The following is a 17608-nucleotide window of genomic DNA, read 5'->3' as shown; positions in this document are numbered from 1 at the left end:
CGGCTGCTGCTGCTCCTGCGTCCGCAGCTGGGCTGCCCGGGGGCCGCCCCCGTCAGCCGCCCGCCGCCGGCGTCTCGTGCATGGCCGCAGCATGGCCACGCTGCTCTGCCGGGTGCAGTTCCTGGACGACACCGACCCCTTCACCAGCACCAGCTTCCCCGAGCCCACTCGCCCGCCGCTGTACGCCTTCCGCGAGGACCTGCCGCTCAGCACCCAGCTGCCCGCCGTGCACCGCCTGCTGCGAGCCCCGCACAAGGTGGGCTGCGGCCGGGGGGACCCTCTGCCGGGGATCCGGCGGCGCGGGGCCGGGGTGGCAGGGCTGGCCGGAGGGTTTTATGTTGTGTGGGAAGGGGCAGGCACGGATATCCATCTCCCCCTGCCTTCTGGAGCAAGGGCTGCTCTTAAAAGCTCAGCCCTGCTGTTTGAGGGTAGAAGCTTGGGAGGGGGCTCCCCAGGAGACGTGATGGCATGGCAGGGTTCAGGCCCCCGTTTTTACAGCCATTCGCCACCCCCCACCAGGGATGCTGAACTCTAGCAAAGGGACAGCTCTGCTGCTGTTGCTGCTGCTTGGGAGGGATGGGGTGCATCCATGCCTCAGAGGGGCACAGACTGCCAGGGAGAGGGGTTGGCTGTGGACCACTCAGGAAGAGCTTTGGGAATCGGAAACTTAGAAGATGTAGGAAGAGAAAAATACCAAACATCTTTCTTTCTCTCTCTCTAGCGTATCCCTGATGTGCAGAGTAGGGCGGTAAATTGGTAATCACATCTTCTGGCAGCTTTGCCTTGTGCTGGATTTAGAAAACATCCCACTTGAGCACGAGCTAACCCAAACCAAGGTGCTGCAGCTATCCTGGATGTCTAGGAATGACACTTGAGAGTAACCGTCCTAAATGTTCCTTTGTGATTATAGAATTGTAGAAAATGAGGGTTGGAAGGGACCTTGAGAGGTCATCTAGTCCAACCGCCTGCTCAAAGCAGGACCATCCTCAAGTAGATCACTTCAGCCAAAGCTTTGTTTAGCCAGCTCTTAAAAATCTCCATCGCTGGAAGTTTATGCGTTGAAATATGGACAGATTTTTCTGGGGTGCAACTGGGATCTAGGAACCTGACCCCTGTGGAAACTCTGTGGGGTTAGATGCCAACCTATCCTTTGAAAATCCCTCCCAGAACGTGAAAGGCCAAGTATGCCCAGCTGTTTTTCATTATTTTTACTCTGCATGGTCTACATAAGGTCACCTCTAAACCTTTCTCAAGAATAGAAGATGTTTGAGAGCCTATGGACTTTGATAGCAGCGTTGTTCTCCCATGAGATTGTGTCAGAGTTTACTCTTAATAAGTAATCCCTTGAGAGAATAAGAGGTCTGTGTAGATTATTGCAGTTCAATGTGGGTCTTCTGAATAGTGCATACTTGCATCTCTGCAAGTCAGTATGTCTATGAAAGTATGTTAGTGGCTTTGTGAATAATTGATTCATGTTACTTTACTCTCATATGTCAGTTTTACTTGCCAATAACACTGTTAAGGCACAGTCATGTTCGATGCATTTAGGTGTAACCATTGCATTTCTGAAGCATTTAAAGCAGATTAGAAACAAATTTGACATGTTGCCCCCCCCTTTTCTGGCAACCTCTTCATAGTATCATGGTATATAGAAAAAGCATTTATTATTTAGGAAGGTTGGTTAAACTGGGAAGAGCATGTTCATGCAGAGCAGGGTTTAAGCTATTACTGCTGGAAGGTTTTATGAGCTAAACACAGCAAGGGCTTTGGTAAAAATAGCAGTAAGTCTGCTGTCCTTGAAACAATTGACACTCATTATTCACCGTTGAGAAGAGCTAAGGTATGTTATCAACACAGACCTTTGTAAAACCTTGCATATTCTTACACACTCATTTTAATGCATTTGCTGATTAAAGTAGCCCTCTGCACTTTACATGTGCATTCAGATACGGGTTTCTTTTTAATTGTAAGTTTTTTGAAACGATATCACTGTTTGGTATGAGAATAGTTCCCTTTATTCTTTATCGCCTTATTCTCTAACAATGCCTCTGGTTTGTGTATTAACTCAGCAAAGTGGATGGGGGGTAAGAAAAACAATATAAATGTTTTTCTGAAGAAAACAAAGTAGGAAAAGACCATTTAAGCTACTCTGGGATTGTGTGGGAGGGGGGTGTTCTCTTATCCTCCATTTGTCTCCTAGCATGCACTCAGGGGTTTGTTGGATGATGGCAAAGGCTATGTATACTCTTAGCTTTAAGGGTGCCCACAGATCAATACAACAACAAAAAAGGAATTCAAAGAGAATCCTTTCAGCACAGGTTTTACATTTGCAGAACATTTTCTTATGTAACAGTTGTCAAGGTTACAGCAACTAGAGTTCTGCATAATGCACAAAATCAAAGGGACTCGGTGTAGTGGTGTTCAAACTTCCGAAAGTCATGGAACCCTTTCATATCCCTTCTGTAGCAGAACATCTCTGCTTGGCTTTGTGGGCCGTGTGAACTGACATGGGCCAGGTGGCCCAGTCCAGCAGTAGCAGTGTGTTGCTTCCTGGTGTACTCCACCATTACCCCCAGTCTCTGCAGAACACCTGATGACCTATTGTGGAACCCCAGGGTTCAACAGAACACAGTTTGAAAAGTTAGCATTGCGTCATACTTTTTCACAGCATAGGAAGCACATTCTGATAACTTACTCTTGTTGAATACTTTTTTATTCTTCAAGCAATCACATTGCTTTCTGTGGGGCTATTTGTAGAGTAAGGATCTGCTCAATGGGAGTAAGATCAGAGTTAGGTCAGTAACATGGGGTGCTTATACACATGCAGAAAAGCTGCTCCGATGCACTGTAATTACAGTGTGTTGGAGCAGACTCAATTTAAGCAAGTCTGCTGGTGCATGGTAATTACAGCAGACACATACATCAGCATCCCTGTGCTGATGAATGGCGGCTGGGGTGTTTTAAAGCTTGTTTTATGACCTTTAGTTAAAACACCCCTGCTGCCACTTTTGAGTGTGGGGATGCTGATACATGTGATGTTCTGGGCACTTTAATTAGGGCAGTTCTTGGAGCCGTTTTAATTGAAGTGTCATGGTTTCATAATTTCATAGTTGGTAGGGTCGGAAGGGACCTGAGTAGATCATCAAGTCTGACCCCCTGCCATGGGCAGGGAAGAATGCTGGGGTCAGACGACCCCGGGCTAGGTGGTTACCTAGCCTCCTTTTGAATACCCCCAGGGTAGGAGCGACCACCACTTCCCTTGGAAGTTGGTTCCAGATCCTAGCCACCCTGACTGTGAAGTAGTGCCTTTTAATGTCCAGCCTGAATCTATTCTCAGTCACCTTATGGCCATTATTCCTCATTACTCCCAGTAGTGCTCCTGTCCGCCCCGCACCTCAAGCATGTATATAAATTCCTATGATTACCGGGTTATGTAATTGACTTGACTGTGGCATTGCTTTATGACTCACACAAGATGGCCTAATTTTCAGAAGTGACCAGTAACTTAGGGTGGCTTCATTTTTTGTTTCTTTCTTTGGGAAGCCAGACTTGCGATTCCTTGGATGTGATGCTAGATGTCCCATACTTCTCTAATGACCAGGGACTCCAATCAGACGTGTGCTTGCTCAGCACTTCTGAGAATCAGGCCCAGGGTGCTCCAGACTTGTTTTATATTTTGTAAGACCCTTAAAATCAGTAGCCACTTCTGAACATTTTTTACTTTCATCCCTGTCTCATATTTTACCCCCTCTTTTTCTAACATGTAAACTATCTCACTGAGGTTTCATAAGAATTTGGAAAAATTAGAAGTTAAGGAGAAAAGCAGTTTGAGAAGTTGAAAACAGAATTAAGTTTATCTCAAAGAAGTTTGTTAATGTTTGTAAAACAGATGTGGTGATTTTGGACACAAGATGCTATGAAAGTCCATGGGTGGTAAAGGAAAACACACATTAAAATTCAGCTCCTGTCCCAGAGATTTATAGTGTCAGGACTTCAGCCTGTGAACATTTATGCAGCTGCTATTTTAATTATGTGAGTAGGTCCCATGGACTAAGCAAGGCTAATTACATGCACAGACATACTAGTGTCTTTCCAAAATTATCCAAGGAGTAAAAGTCAGATTAATCTTGTAGTAAAGAGTTGAAAGAGTATCAGGAAGTGTAACTGTAAAATATCAGAATCAGGTCCATCCTGCAATTTAGTTATTTCTTCCAGCATGTTTACTACCTCTTCAATTTTGGTGTCAGCAGCATTTAATCATGGTTCAGTGTATTTCTATATACATTTTGGAACCCTGTTGAGCAGTCCTCTCAAAGTTCATGAGCTCATCCTTGTTCACCAATTAAATAATGTTGAAATATATCATTAAGCTTGCAGCAAAGGCTAAGCTTTAAAAAATGCACAAAATCATGCCATGGAGCCAGCAAGAACTGAAACTTTTCAAAGGGCAGGTGCTACAAGCAGGGCACATGCGAGAAGGCCTTTACCTTTGTATCTCATTCTGTGCATCTCTTAGCCCTCCTCTACATGTTGCATCTGTTGTGCAATTACCCGATTAATTGCACAATTAATTTGTACCTGTAGCAAGTATAAATTAATTAATTAATTAATACAGCTGGAGTACTGCATCCAGTTCTGGGCACCACACTATAACAAGGACATGGACAAGCTTGAGAGAGTCCAAAAATGGGCCACCCATATGATCAATCTTACACAGCAAGCCATTCAAGGAAAGGCTGAGGGATCTGGGACTCTTCAGTCTGAGGAAAAGAAGGCTGAGAGGGGACCTGGTAGCAGTTTACCAGTATACTAGAGAAGTACATCAAGAACTTGGTGAACAACTGTTCACCAGGGCACCTGAGGGGAAACCAGGACTAATGGCCACAAACTCCTGGAAGACTGATTCAGGCTCAACATGAGGAAAAAATTCCTCAGTCAGGATGTCCAGACTGTAGAATAAGCTCCCTCTAGAGGTGGTGCAATCTCCTATCCTAGAGGAGACCAGATGGTCACCTTGCTGGGGTCACCTGACCCCCAGTTGTCTTTCCTACTTGGTGCAGGGGGCCAGACCCGATCTTCCGAGGTCCCTTCTGGCCTTATAATCCATGAATTGTATGGATCATGCATTAGATCCCATTGCATCTTTACCTGCACATGTAGAGGGGGGCTTATAAGTGCACGAAACATTCTCAAATAGTCATTTACTGAATTTTATTACCAATGTTTCTATTTTGTAGTACTTCTTTGAATTTAAAAAGAATCCATTTGAAAACAAATATGGATTAAGTAGTTTCTGATCCTTTCCCACTTCCTAAATCTCCTTGCCAATTTTTGTGGTTTCAGAATTAAGAGTTATGAACTTCCTAATGAAAAGGTCTTTGCAGTCTCTCCCATTTTACTGCAAGAGTTGCTCTATAACAGGCAGGTACTAGATATCTTGTCTGTTTAGCTGGTCAGATAGTCCTTCTATTTCTGATTAACGTTTCTTGAAATGGAGACCTTTTTCTGTTTTCTTAAAGGGAATTGTTTTTAAAATATTTATAAAATGTTTATAAAAACAAAATTCTGGACCTGGGTTCTACCCTTATATCTGGTAAAAGAAAAGCAATTCCCCTTACTGGAGAATTTTGGAAGGGCTTAACCAGAATAGGAAATGTGAATTTTAAAAGGAAATTGCATATTTATAAGTGAAATTAATATTCATGGTAGTGATTCAGGTGTATACTAGAATATGCCCTAACCTTTATTGGCAACATTTACCTGCATGCTTATCACTTTGATTTGACAATTTGGGCACATTTTATTTGTCTGCTTTTACATCCGCCTATCAAACCGGTATCTCAACACACTCCATTTAAGCGTGTAGCAGTAGAGATGTTATATAGATTACATGGAGCCTCTACACTGCTCCAGTTTTGGAGTCATCACTTTGCTTGGGGTAGGGTTGTTTGTGTGTTTTCAGTGACATAGATTTTGGAAAAAATTTGTTGTTTTTGTGGAAAGACTTTCTCAAACATGTATATTGTGTAGCTTGTCTTAAGGACTGGAATCACTTTAATCTCTCCTTGAATGTTTCGCTGCTAGATCTCTTTGACTGAAAGGCCTTTTTTTCTGTTCTCTCTCGAACTGTTTTGGGCTGTGTCATCTGTGTAGTCCCAGAGAAATGCAGCTGTCAGAGTGGTTCACAGTTTGAAATTTGGTCTTCATGTAGTGAGGGCTACTTCAAATTAATTAACAGCCAGTTAATTAATTTTAAACTTAATGTTCTACCTATTTCAGTATTCTAACAATGAAGGTACAAAATACTTCATATGATAAATTTGAAGGATAAAGGTTTGTAGTCCAAGTAATTTTTTTTTTATTTAATCTGATTATAGTTGTGACTACTATTATTGGTCATGTAAGGTCTAAGCCTTTTCTGAAACATTCTGAACTGTTGGCCCTGATACTTGTCAGTGAGTTGCACAGGCTAATTACGAGTAATTGTTTTGTTTCATCAGTTATAACTTTGTAATCTTTTAATTTGAATGGGTCCCCCCTTGTCCTCTAAAAGAACTGGAGCTCCTGATTGGCTTTCTTCATATAATTTCTTATTTTATATACCTTTCTATAAATTGCACATTTCCTTATGCTTCTGAATCCAACACTTGCAGAGGAGTGGAAGGAATCTCATTCACTACAGGATGTTGAATTAACTGTTATCGAGTAGAAGCTTCCAGTAATAGTATTGTGCAGTTGCATTGTAATAGATGTTGGCAACAACATTCTCTTAACCATTAATCAAAAAGTAGTTTTTATTGACTTGTGATTCAATAGTGCAGGATTTGGTCTTAGATTGATGTTATTAAAATTACCTCTTTTTTTTTAACCTACACATGCTACAGTTTGACTCTAAACCTCAATAACATTCTGGTTGATCTAAATCGTGGAAATAAAAACAGGAACTCTGAGCCAGATTCACAAAGGGACTTAGATGTCCAGTTTCTAAAGAAGACATCACCAGCCTGAGTTGGGCAACTAAATTTCCTATAAAATGCATGGGGAGAATTAGGCAAACAGGCATGGAGTTTTCTCCATGGTCACTCAGGGGATTCTTAAGCCAGACAGCAGAAAATGCTGAAGAGAGGGGGCATGTTCTGATATTGCCTCTGAGACATCTAACTCCTTGTCTTGGTTAAGTGCTTTTGTAAGACGGATTCACAGCTTCAACTCTCTTCTTGGACTTATACCCAAAAGGATTACTTAGGTGTGTGGATAACTCTTCCACTCTTCTAGGAAATGGCTGTTGTAGAGAAGAGGTGATGGTGGTGGTGCTAGGGATTGATAAACTAGGTTTATGATTATGGCACTCCCCAGGAAGTGGAAGTCTTGTGTTCCAGGCCATTTTCATCTTAAAGAAGTTTACATTGGGTATCTTTCATCTCAAGGAGGGTGCCCTAACTATCTGTCTTGAGGCACTCTGCACCCCTTCTGTTGAAGGTATGCCCCTGCATAGAAAAGAACACAAGATTTTTAGGCACAGAGAGAGAGAAAGATAAGACAAGGAAGAGAAACACCTCAGTTTTGGTCTCTTTAGTGACCAATATTTAGAGGCCCAGGGACTCCTAAGGCACATCTACACATTGCCCTACAGCTTCATAGCGATGCACTACATTGCTGTATGGCGTGCTATGTATCTACTTGTGATCGTCAGCTGTGTTGTCATAGTGGTGTGCTCACCAGGTATAGCATGCCAATACAGTGACATAGTAACAAAATTTAACTGTGTGCTGCACAAGGCACAGTAATCACCTGTACTGAACCATGCTTTAGTACTTCCAAAATGAAGTATTGAAGCATGGCAGCATGCAGATGTACCCCTAGGTTCCTAAGGATTAGGTAGAAGTTTTGTGAATTGATTAATTGGGATGCCTAAACTTTGCTTAAGACTCCTAAGTGGTGGTGGTGATTGTTTTTGTTTTTGTTTTGAGGGTTTGTTTTTTTTTGATCTAGCCTTTAGTATTTTTACTCTAAATACCTCTGTATGTAACCTTAATGGATTTTTACATTGCTTTCCTCCTCTGATCTGTTAAAAGAAGATGGATTCACTTCACAGTCCTCTTTCATATTTCCTTGACCCTTGGGAAAATTTGTATTTGGAGCTAAATTTTGAGTTAGGCCCAGCATTAATAGTGTTCCTTGAATCTAACTTGGTACTGTGGAGTGGTTGGTTTTGAATTGCTTTAAGTCACTGGATACTCTAACTTGCTGACCTCAAGTCATTCAGGAGGGTGGATATATATACACAGCCAGTGTCAGATGGCATACTTTTTTTAGTGGTCTCCCTTACTTATGTGATTACAACACACCACATTTTACCTTTCTTCTTTGTCTTTACGATTTATTTTATGATTCTACAACTTTATTGACTATTATACCATATGTGTGAAGTTACAGCTTTCTCTTTCAATCAGTTGTTGTCCCTAAATTAAAAATATGATAGTGATTTGTTTTCTAATAAGGAAAACCCCAGGTGGAGGGGAGGGGGAGCAGGAGGGGCTCAAAGATAAGCTCACTCTCTTTCTTGAGTCAATGTTCAAATTTGTTCTGGGACCTATATCAGTAAAGGCAGCATCAGTGTCATTCAAAGAAACTGCTAATTAGGACAAGGACATAAATCAGGTGCTAAACAAAGAGACTACTACATCAGAAAGTACACTCCAACTACTGTACAGATATAAGTGCAGCCTCCTCTTTTGGCAGAGGTAAATATTTCTTTCTTTTTGGGCAGTGACTGATTCTTGAGTGCAGTGTGGTGTAGATTTGTAGTGGCTGTACACGCAGGCTACTTACTCGGCCTCTCCTCTAGCACTGAGTTCATACTGTAAGCCATTTGTGTCCCTAGTGCAGCAGCAGCACACGCTCTGTCTTCTGTAGACACAAATCCATTCTATAACATGGAGCAACCCTGGTAGTAGGGCTAGCCAGCTGCAACCTGACAGTAGGCCTGGATTTTGCAGCATGATCGCATGTGGGAAAAGAGAAGGGTCACCTTGCAGTATATTGAAGATGGATGCAAAACAAAGGCATATGACACACTGGAAAAAACAGTATATACTGCAACCCATGGGATAAAGAAAACTATAACAGGTGCAAGTAGCTATTGTAATACTAAACTAACAGCAATAAAACTGTGCTACTAAAATCTGAGCTGGGCAGATATATTCTCCTGGTTGTTTTTTGTTTTTGTTTTTTAATCCTCTAAAGAGAGAGAGCAGAGCTCATACCTTTTGATGGAGTAATGGGTAACAACTTCCAAACCGATAGGAGCTTCTACTCATAGCGTTGCCACTGCACTGCTCACTCTTTCAGGGAAGAGAAGATTCTGGTCTCTTTCCCAGTAGCTCCATTCTTCTGGGATGTCTTAAGGAGTGGAAGAGAAGAAATAATCCCTGTTGGTAAAGAGTTTGATCCTGCAGCCATGGAGAAGGGAATAAATGTGCTGGCCGAACAAACCCATGTCTTACACTAACTTTCTTTAAGCATCCTCTGTATAGGAAGCTTACCTACATTCATGTCTGCTTTGTCCTCTACTGAATAAACTGTTCCCTCCCCATTCTTCTGGGGCAGCAAGTAGGCTTGCTGCACTACTGGAGCAGCTTGGTACACAGACCTTGTAGGACTCTGCCTCTGCGCAGGCTAGGCCAGAGTCAGCACAAAATTTTCCCTCAGCCCAGATACATTATGAAACCTGTGCTTAAAGAATCTATATATTGGGACTGGAAAGAGTGTATTCTTTTGATCCTGCTACTTCTGGATGAGGAGCAAGCAGGACATGGAATCTTTAAAGATACAAGTTTTGGTTTGGTCATTGGGACTCTGTAATAGTCTCCCAAAAAGGAAAGTGAGGCACGGAGTAGCCTATCAAATGCAGAAAATCATTTAGAAGGGAAGGTGGTTACTCTCTTCAGAGACATCCTTTATAATGGTAGGGGCAGGACCTACTGAGGGATATGCATCTGGTTTGGGGCTAATGAGGTGCTGGAATCTATACTGTTCTCCTCTATGCAAGAAACTTTCTCCTCCTAAGAGCTTTGGGCTGGGAAGGTAACTGAGCAGAAGTTTTCAAGGTGTTTTGGGTTTCACAAAGTAATTCCAGAGGCTAACGGACTCCAAACTCCAAGAAGTTCACCCATCCCTTACTACAAATAACATGATATTATTATTACTTTTTGCAGTGGCCCTGTTTGGCTGGTTTTTGAAGAAAAGCTATTTACGTTAAATTGAAGAGAGATATTATGATTTATCAGGTGTCTGTGTCTTTGTGCCACAACCTTTTTTACATATTTAGTAGCTGTGCACACTAAGCTGAAAATGAAAATGCAGTCAGTGGAGTTAGTTGGTCTGGGCTTACCTTGGCACAAAAGAGAGCAGAACCTGGCCCTAGATCCAGATTAAAAAATGAGTCACAGCAAGGATCAGCATGAAATGTGCTTTCCAGAAAGTAAATGAAGAGGTCATAAGAGGGACAACTGTCTAAGGGTATTAATTTTAAGGCAGCTGATTAGCTCTTGCAGTACGAGAGTGTGGCCTTCTAGGTCCCAGCAAGATGGATAAGAAATGGGGAGTGAATTCTGGGACTTTAATGCAAATGAGCATGACCTTTGAGCTGCTCAGAAGCAGTGGCCATCTATTACAGAAATTTTGCTCGTCTCTCATGACCTAAAAATGCAAATAGTGCCTCTTCAAGAGCTGATGTAGCAGACCTACACTTGGAAAGATCTGTAAACACATAGGTACAGGAAACAATCAGTTAGTATATTAATTGTTTCTATCTTGGCATACCACATGTTTTAAAGGCTCCCCCAATTGGGAAAGTTGACATCTTCTAAAGTCTGAATCTTCTTGTGCTTTCCTGCCTTATCGCAGCAGATTTGCATTTCACTCATCTGCCTAATGGATATGTAGGCTATTAATAGGCCTTCTGGTCTTATTTATTAATTTTATTTTTATTTTATTCATTTTATATGCTACCCTTCCCAACAGAGGCTCAGAGCAGATTATTTTATAAGAAGACAGGATAACTTGTAAAACAGGAGATGGAACAAGAGAACAAAACACCTTAACAGGAGAAGAACGAGCATCAACATAAAGCAGAAACTCCCTGTCGCAGGGCACTAAGGTGTGTCTGCTCCTTTAAGGGCAGAAACTGCCTAGAGAAAGCGCCCTAGGAGCCAGGCAGAACCCCCACCGGTGCAGGTTGCTGTGGCAGCAGGCTAATGAGGGAATTAGCCTGCCTGTACCTGGTCAGATGACCAGAAGGATGCAGGGCCCTGGGCACATATAAGCCCCAGGGCTGAGGCCAGCAGGAGTTAGTTCTCTGGCAGCTGCCAGGGGAAGGATCTCCTGCAGAGAAGAACTGGCCACAGATGCTGTGGCTGCCTGATATGCTGCTTACAGAACTAATGGGGCTCCAAGAGCTCCTCAGATACCCTGGGCTGGAAGACACTTAATGACTGGGGAGAAGTTTGCCTCTTTTAAAGAGACAGAGTGCACCCTGTGCTGTTTGTATTACGTTATAGCCCAGGGGCACATATTTTGGTGGTGGTTGTTGGTTTGGTTGGTTGTACTCCAGTGGACAAGCCCAAGGCATTGCAGCACACTACCATGTAGAGCCTCAGTGCTGAAGAGGGCACCGCTACAGGGGGTGCAGAGATCCCAGCGGCAGAGGGAGAAGCTACAAGGGCCCAGGGCGTAGTGACAACAGGAGGCCAAGCTAGATGGAGGCCTCATAAAAAGGGACAATATTTAATTACCACCTATGGGGCATGGTAAAGGGGAGGTTTTGGAACCATGTATCTAGCTCATAAGGTTTGGAGTGTCCCGTGAGTCACCTACCAAGAGCAGGGCCTATTAAGGGGTCCAATAACCTGCAGGGTTTAGGGACGGTCCATCACGACCATGATGGAGCTGTAATTTGAGGGCATCCTCCCTATTTCTTACTTTTACCAGCAAGACATGGCAAATGAGATTAGAAGGAGCCTGTGGGGTTGGGCCAGCACACTCACGGAGCCCTAGGGACATCATGGCCCTGGGGACCCCACATCGTGGCATTCCCTAACCAGTATCCCAGCCTAATGTTATTTTTTAAATACTCGCCCAAATAGGAAGTCTTATTGTGCTTCTGTAAGATGTTTGAACTTGGACTCTGGACTTCAGGGCAGTTCCAGAGCTGTGGAGTGACAACTGAGAATGACCTTCCACATGCTCAGGGGCAACCAGCATGGGTTCATTAGAGGCAGGTCCTGTCAGACCAACCTGATTGCCTTATATGATCAGGTCACAAAATCCTTGGATGCAGGTGTTGTTGTGGATGTAGTCTTTCTGGACTTCAGGAAGGCCTTTGACACTGTCTCCTACCCCATTCTCATTAAAAAGCTAGTTGACTGTGGCATTGATGTCTACACAGTCAGATGGGTCACAAATTGGCTGAGGGGCTGCACCCAGGGAGTGGTGGTGGACAGGTCATATTTGACCTGGAGGCATGTGGGCAGTGGAGCCCTCCAGGGCTCTGTCCTTGGGCCCGCACTGTTCAATTTCTTTATTAGTGACTTGGACAAGGGGGTGAAAAGCACCCTGTTCAAATTCGCTGATGACACCAAGATTTGGGGTGAGGTGGGCATGCTAGAAGGGAGGGACAGGATACAGCTAGACCTGGACAGGTTACAGGGGTGGGCAAATGAGAATAGGATAGGATTCAATACTGACAAGTGCAGGGTACTGCACTTGGGCAGTAAAAACTAGCAGCATACCTATAGGCTAGGGAACTCCCTTCTTGAAAGTACAGTGGCGGAAAGAGATCTTGGAGTCATTATCAATTCCAAGATGAACGTGGGCTGCCAATGTGAGGATGCGGTCAGGAAGGCTAACCACACCTTGTCATGTATCCACAGATGCATCACAAGCAGGGCTAAGGAGGTGATCCTCCCCCTCTATGTGACACTGGTCAGACCACAGATGGAGTACTGCGTCCAGTTCTGGACACCACACTTTAGGAAGGATGTAGCCAGCATCAAGAGGGTCCAGAGGAGGGTCATTTGCATAATCCGGGGACAGTAGGGCAGACCCTATGAGGAGAGGCTAAGGGACTTGAATCTGTTCAGCCTTCACAAGAGAAGGCTGAGAGGGGACCTGGGGGCTGTCTATAAACTTACCGGGGGGCACCAGTGAGGAATGGGAGAGACCCTGTTCCCCAAGCACCTCCCGGAGTAACAAGGAATAATGGCCATAAGCTGTTTGAGAGTAGGTTCAGGCTGGACCTTAAAAGGCACTACTTCACAGTCGGGGTGGCTAGGATCTGGAACCAGCTTCCAAAGGATGTGGTGCTGGCTTCTACCTTGGGGGTCTTTAAGACTAGGCTGGATAGTTACCTAGCTGGGGTCATATGAGTCCAGTATTCTCTCCTGCCCAGGGCAGGGGGTCAGACTTGAAGATCTACTTAGGTCCCTTCCGACCCTACATCTATGAATCTGTTTTTGCCTAGTGAACCTGATACATGGATGGTATTTGCAGGAGATTGCCCATGGCTGAATTTAGGAACCACCGTGGGGTGTATGGGAAAAGGAGGTCCCTTAGATCAATCTATCTGTCATTTAGAAGTCTAAACCAACACCTTGAATTGTACTCAGAAAGCTATTGGGAGCCAGTACAGACTCTGGAGTGCTTGGTTATGTACTCTTTGTGACCCATCCCTGTCAGAAGGTGAGTTGCCGTGTTCTGTATAAGCTGCAGCTTCCAGGCAGTCTTCAAGGGCAGCTCTGCATAGAGCACATTGCATCAGCTTAGCCCTGAGGTGAGAAAGGCATACGTGATGGTAGTCAGATCTAAATCTGAAAGAAAGGGTTGCAGCCTTATCACCAGAGGCAGCTGGTGAAAGGCACTCTTAGTCACTGCAGCCACTGAAGATCCAGGTGCAGCAAAGGATCTAGGAGCAGCACCCTAATGCTGTGAACCTAGCAGCAAGGGAAGGCAAAAACCCCATCAATAATGGATGTTGACCAAGGCCACAAGTGTAATCTGTGTTATTTCCAGGATTAAAACCAGACTGACAAGAGCCTAGGAATCCCAATGGCATCCAGATGGCTTGGAGTTGATGGGTGACCACTTATTCAATGACTTTCCCTAGAAAGGGGAGGTTGAAGACAGGCAAATCATGCTGGGGAATAAGCATCAAGCAATGGTTTCTTGTACAGGGGCTGGACTGTTGTGGAGTTAGGGACATCTGGCACCATGCTCTTCTGAAGGGAGGCATTGACAACCCCTGCCAGCAGCGGCCCCAGTCTCTTTCAGCTGGTTTTACAAGTCAGGGTGAGCATGAATCCACTTTACAGCTTGTCACCCTCATTTTTCCGCACACTTTCTGTACCAGTGCGTGACAGAAATTTAAAACTGTTCAATATAAGTGAGGCAAGACCAAACTTCCTCAACTCCTAACTCTTGACTCTGCAGCAAAAGTGGTGGTCCCCAAGCCAGAATTTCAATTTTTTTCTGAACTTGTCCATTTTAGTTTCTTAAAATCTATAGTTTCTCTGATGTAGGAAGTTTGATTATGTCTCTCTGTTTCCATCTTGGTATATAAGCTTGAGTAAATTATCAGGAATAAATTTTCAGTAATTTCCCTTAATATGCAATGTTGTTTTGTCACCTTCTTAGTTTGGCCTTTACTTTAACTCTTAATAAATCTTTAGAGTCCTTGAAGAACTTGGCTTTAAGAAGGATGAAAAAGATATATATTTAAATAACAGTAAATATTCAAATAGTAGGTACTATGCATACCACTTACATGTTGCCCTTCAGCTCCTATTGCTATAAATATGCAACACTATGAAACTAAAGTGGTTATAAAGAAAAAGTATCTGTTCCTTGAAGTTATTATTTCTTTCATATACATCTTCTTTCATCCAGACTCCTCTGAAAGTACTTTCTGAATATTATTGAGGGCTCAACTGTAATGTTACAGTCTGCCTTTAGTAACAGATTTTCTCCAGGAGCAAACCAGAGAATCAACTGGGAATTGGAGCATTACTGTTAGGCCTCTTCTATATGTGCAGGAAAAGGTATGATGGGATCCAACGTGTGATCCATACATTTGTGCCTCCTGCCATGCCACACACGATCCCATCGTGCCTTGTTGCTGGCACATGGAGAGCCCAACCGTCAGTTCCTCCTGCATTGGCAAGAAGCAGATTCCTGTGACTGGGAGCCCTGCCTCTGCTGATGGGGCTCTCGGCTATGGGGGCCACATGCAGCTGGGGCTGAAAGTCCTGCACCTGACGGGACTCTTGTTCCTGTCTGTGCCACATATCAGATGTAGGACTCTGGACCCTGTGGTGCATGTGGTGCAGCCAGGACCAAGAGTCCTATCAGCTGCAGGACTGAGCCCCAGCAGCTGTGGAGCACTGCTGCAGTCTTTTAGTCCTGAGGGTATGTGGGGTGCTTCACACCTTGGAGGTCACAGCAGCTGCCGTCTCCCAGTCATAGGGGTGTGTGGAGTACCCTGTGATGGGGAGATCACAGCAGCTGCAGACTGTCTACAATGCAAATTAAGCCTGGATAGAAACCAGCTATGAAGTTATTACACAGGTTTGAGCAATAACTTTATAGCTGGTTTGACCTTCTTAAGGACCCATAGTTAACTTGCACATGTAGCCAGTCTAAATGTATTGTGCGATTAGCAAGGTAATGGCATAATAGATACAATGTGTAGAGGGGGCCTTTAATGTCTGCTTTTCCTTTGATTTGGAGAGGGGTACGTTTCCTCAAGCCTTTTACTGGAGCAGCTTTCTCCAGCTCTGTGCCTAGCTAATGAATAGTGATGCATTTGAATTGTAAATTGTTTTCTTTTCCATCCCATCCTATCCCAGAACAAGGTGATAAGAGAGAGCTAGCACAGATGCATCAATAGTAGGTTATACTTAAGCAACGCCATGTCCTTCTATGACAAGGTGATGGCCTTTGTGAATTACTAGGGTATGGACGTAATGCACCTGCACTTTGGTAAAGCTTGTGATACCATCTCATTCTGATATTTTCATAGGTAAGGTTAGGAAATCTAGGTTAGATGAAGTTATATGAGGTAGTCATTTATTTTGTTGTATTATTGTAGATAAGAGTTAGTTGTCAATGACTCTCATATTATTCTGTAATTCCATGATCCTCTCCTACTTGTTTGCAAGGAGGAACCTCAGGAGAACAGGTTCTTCCTTCTACTTTATCATCGGTCAAAATCTGTCCAGGGCTGATCAAGAGAACTCTGGATGCCTTTCTCCTGGCAAACTCCTACACAGCCAAAAGACTGATTTCATTGTGCAGTAGAATGGCAAGCAGCCGTGTTACATGGGGCTAACTGCTGTGCAGTTATGAGCATGTATACTTGATTGGTAACTGTGGTGTAACTGTTGCAGGCACATGGTCTATAGTGATCCAGGGATAGCAAAGCCCTTCCAACTTTAATTCTGACCAATCTGGGTAATATTTAGCACATTTTTATCACTCAAGAGCATAAAGAGGTAACAGTTTAAGCATAACAACTGGTGTGCACTCCTGATTGGTAGCTCCCTTTCCCCTTTATGAACCAGTTAAAATTACCACTGTCCCTATCCAGTAATTGTATTTTTTTTTTTGTTGACATCTAAGGACATTTAGGGAGGTTTGTTTTTTTCCCCAGGCTGTTGCAAATAGATACATTTCTTCATCAAAAAAGGAGAAAGCATTCTTTACATAGCTTTGAGAGAATGAAAGAAACTGTAGTGAAGACGTAACATGTCATTGACTAGAGTGCAGTTGTTTGTTTTATGCACTCCTCTACCCACCTGTGATCTGCTTGAACCTCTGTGCAGCATTTGTACAAAGGTCCAGACAAACAATAAATAGCCTCTTATGATGCATTTGAAACTACATGGAGAAACTCTGGTCAGCAGCCTGTAATTACACATGCTGGAAGATAGCAATGCTAACCTGTCTTGGCCACTTTTAAAATGTACCATGAGATTTTTAGTAACCCTTTATTTGAAAAACAGCACTACAATAGTTCCTAATGCTGCCCTAAGATACTAGTTTATTACCTACTGGGTGGAAAGAGTGCCACCTACTGAATCACGATCATATCCTGCCACACCTGATTGTATTATACTGACATGAACCTTGTTCCTGTGTTACATTTACTAATAAACATGGCTAGGAATGCTGTTGAATATTCTTAGTGGAGGAATAGGTTTGGACAAAAGTAGCAGTAAGTTCTTTAAAGGGTCATCAGCTACTCAAAAACATCTGCAAATATCTGGCTTGAGATATTATTAAAGTGAGGATGAATGAGACTTAAAGTTCAACTTTGTACATGTTATCACCATAACACATTTTATAGAGTCAAAAATACATTTTAGTTTCCAGTTGTAGCTATTAAAAATGATAGAATTAAAAAGTGCTTTTAGAACTGCTTTGGTCTACATCGTCAACTTACTTGACTGTTGTATCCGTCACTGACCCTCAGACTGTGCTTAGTGGGGTATTTATTTCAATTACAAAGTCTTGAGCAACAGCTGATTTTGATCCTCAGTGTCTGGTTGTCATT

The 17608-nt window shown here is 43.3% G+C and overlaps 1 protein-coding gene across 3 annotated transcripts in view; it reads left to right on the top strand.

Annotated features, from left to right (window-relative positions):
• The first annotated feature begins 8 nt into the window (after window positions 1-8).
• The window catches only part of FHOD3 (formin homology 2 domain containing 3), a 783635-nt gene continuing 766035 nt past the window's right edge, over window positions 9-17608 (top strand). For all 3 annotated transcript variants that reach the window (XM_019520693.1, XM_019520685.1, XM_019520696.1), the window contains exon 1: window positions 9-256. In XM_019520693.1, the coding sequence (XP_019376238.1) occupies window positions 92-256 (165 nt within the window). In that variant the 5' untranslated portion in view covers window positions 9-91. The remainder of the gene's footprint in view (window positions 257-17608) is intronic.

Source organism: Gavialis gangeticus, unplaced genomic scaffold (assembly GCF_001723915.1).
Source record: "Gavialis gangeticus isolate Ggan-Ray unplaced genomic scaffold, GavGan_comp1, whole genome shotgun sequence".
NCBI lineage: Eukaryota > Metazoa > Chordata > Crocodylia > Gavialidae > Gavialis > Gavialis gangeticus.
The sequence above is the reverse complement of the archived record's forward strand: the minus strand, read 5'-3'. Positions and strand labels throughout refer to the sequence as shown.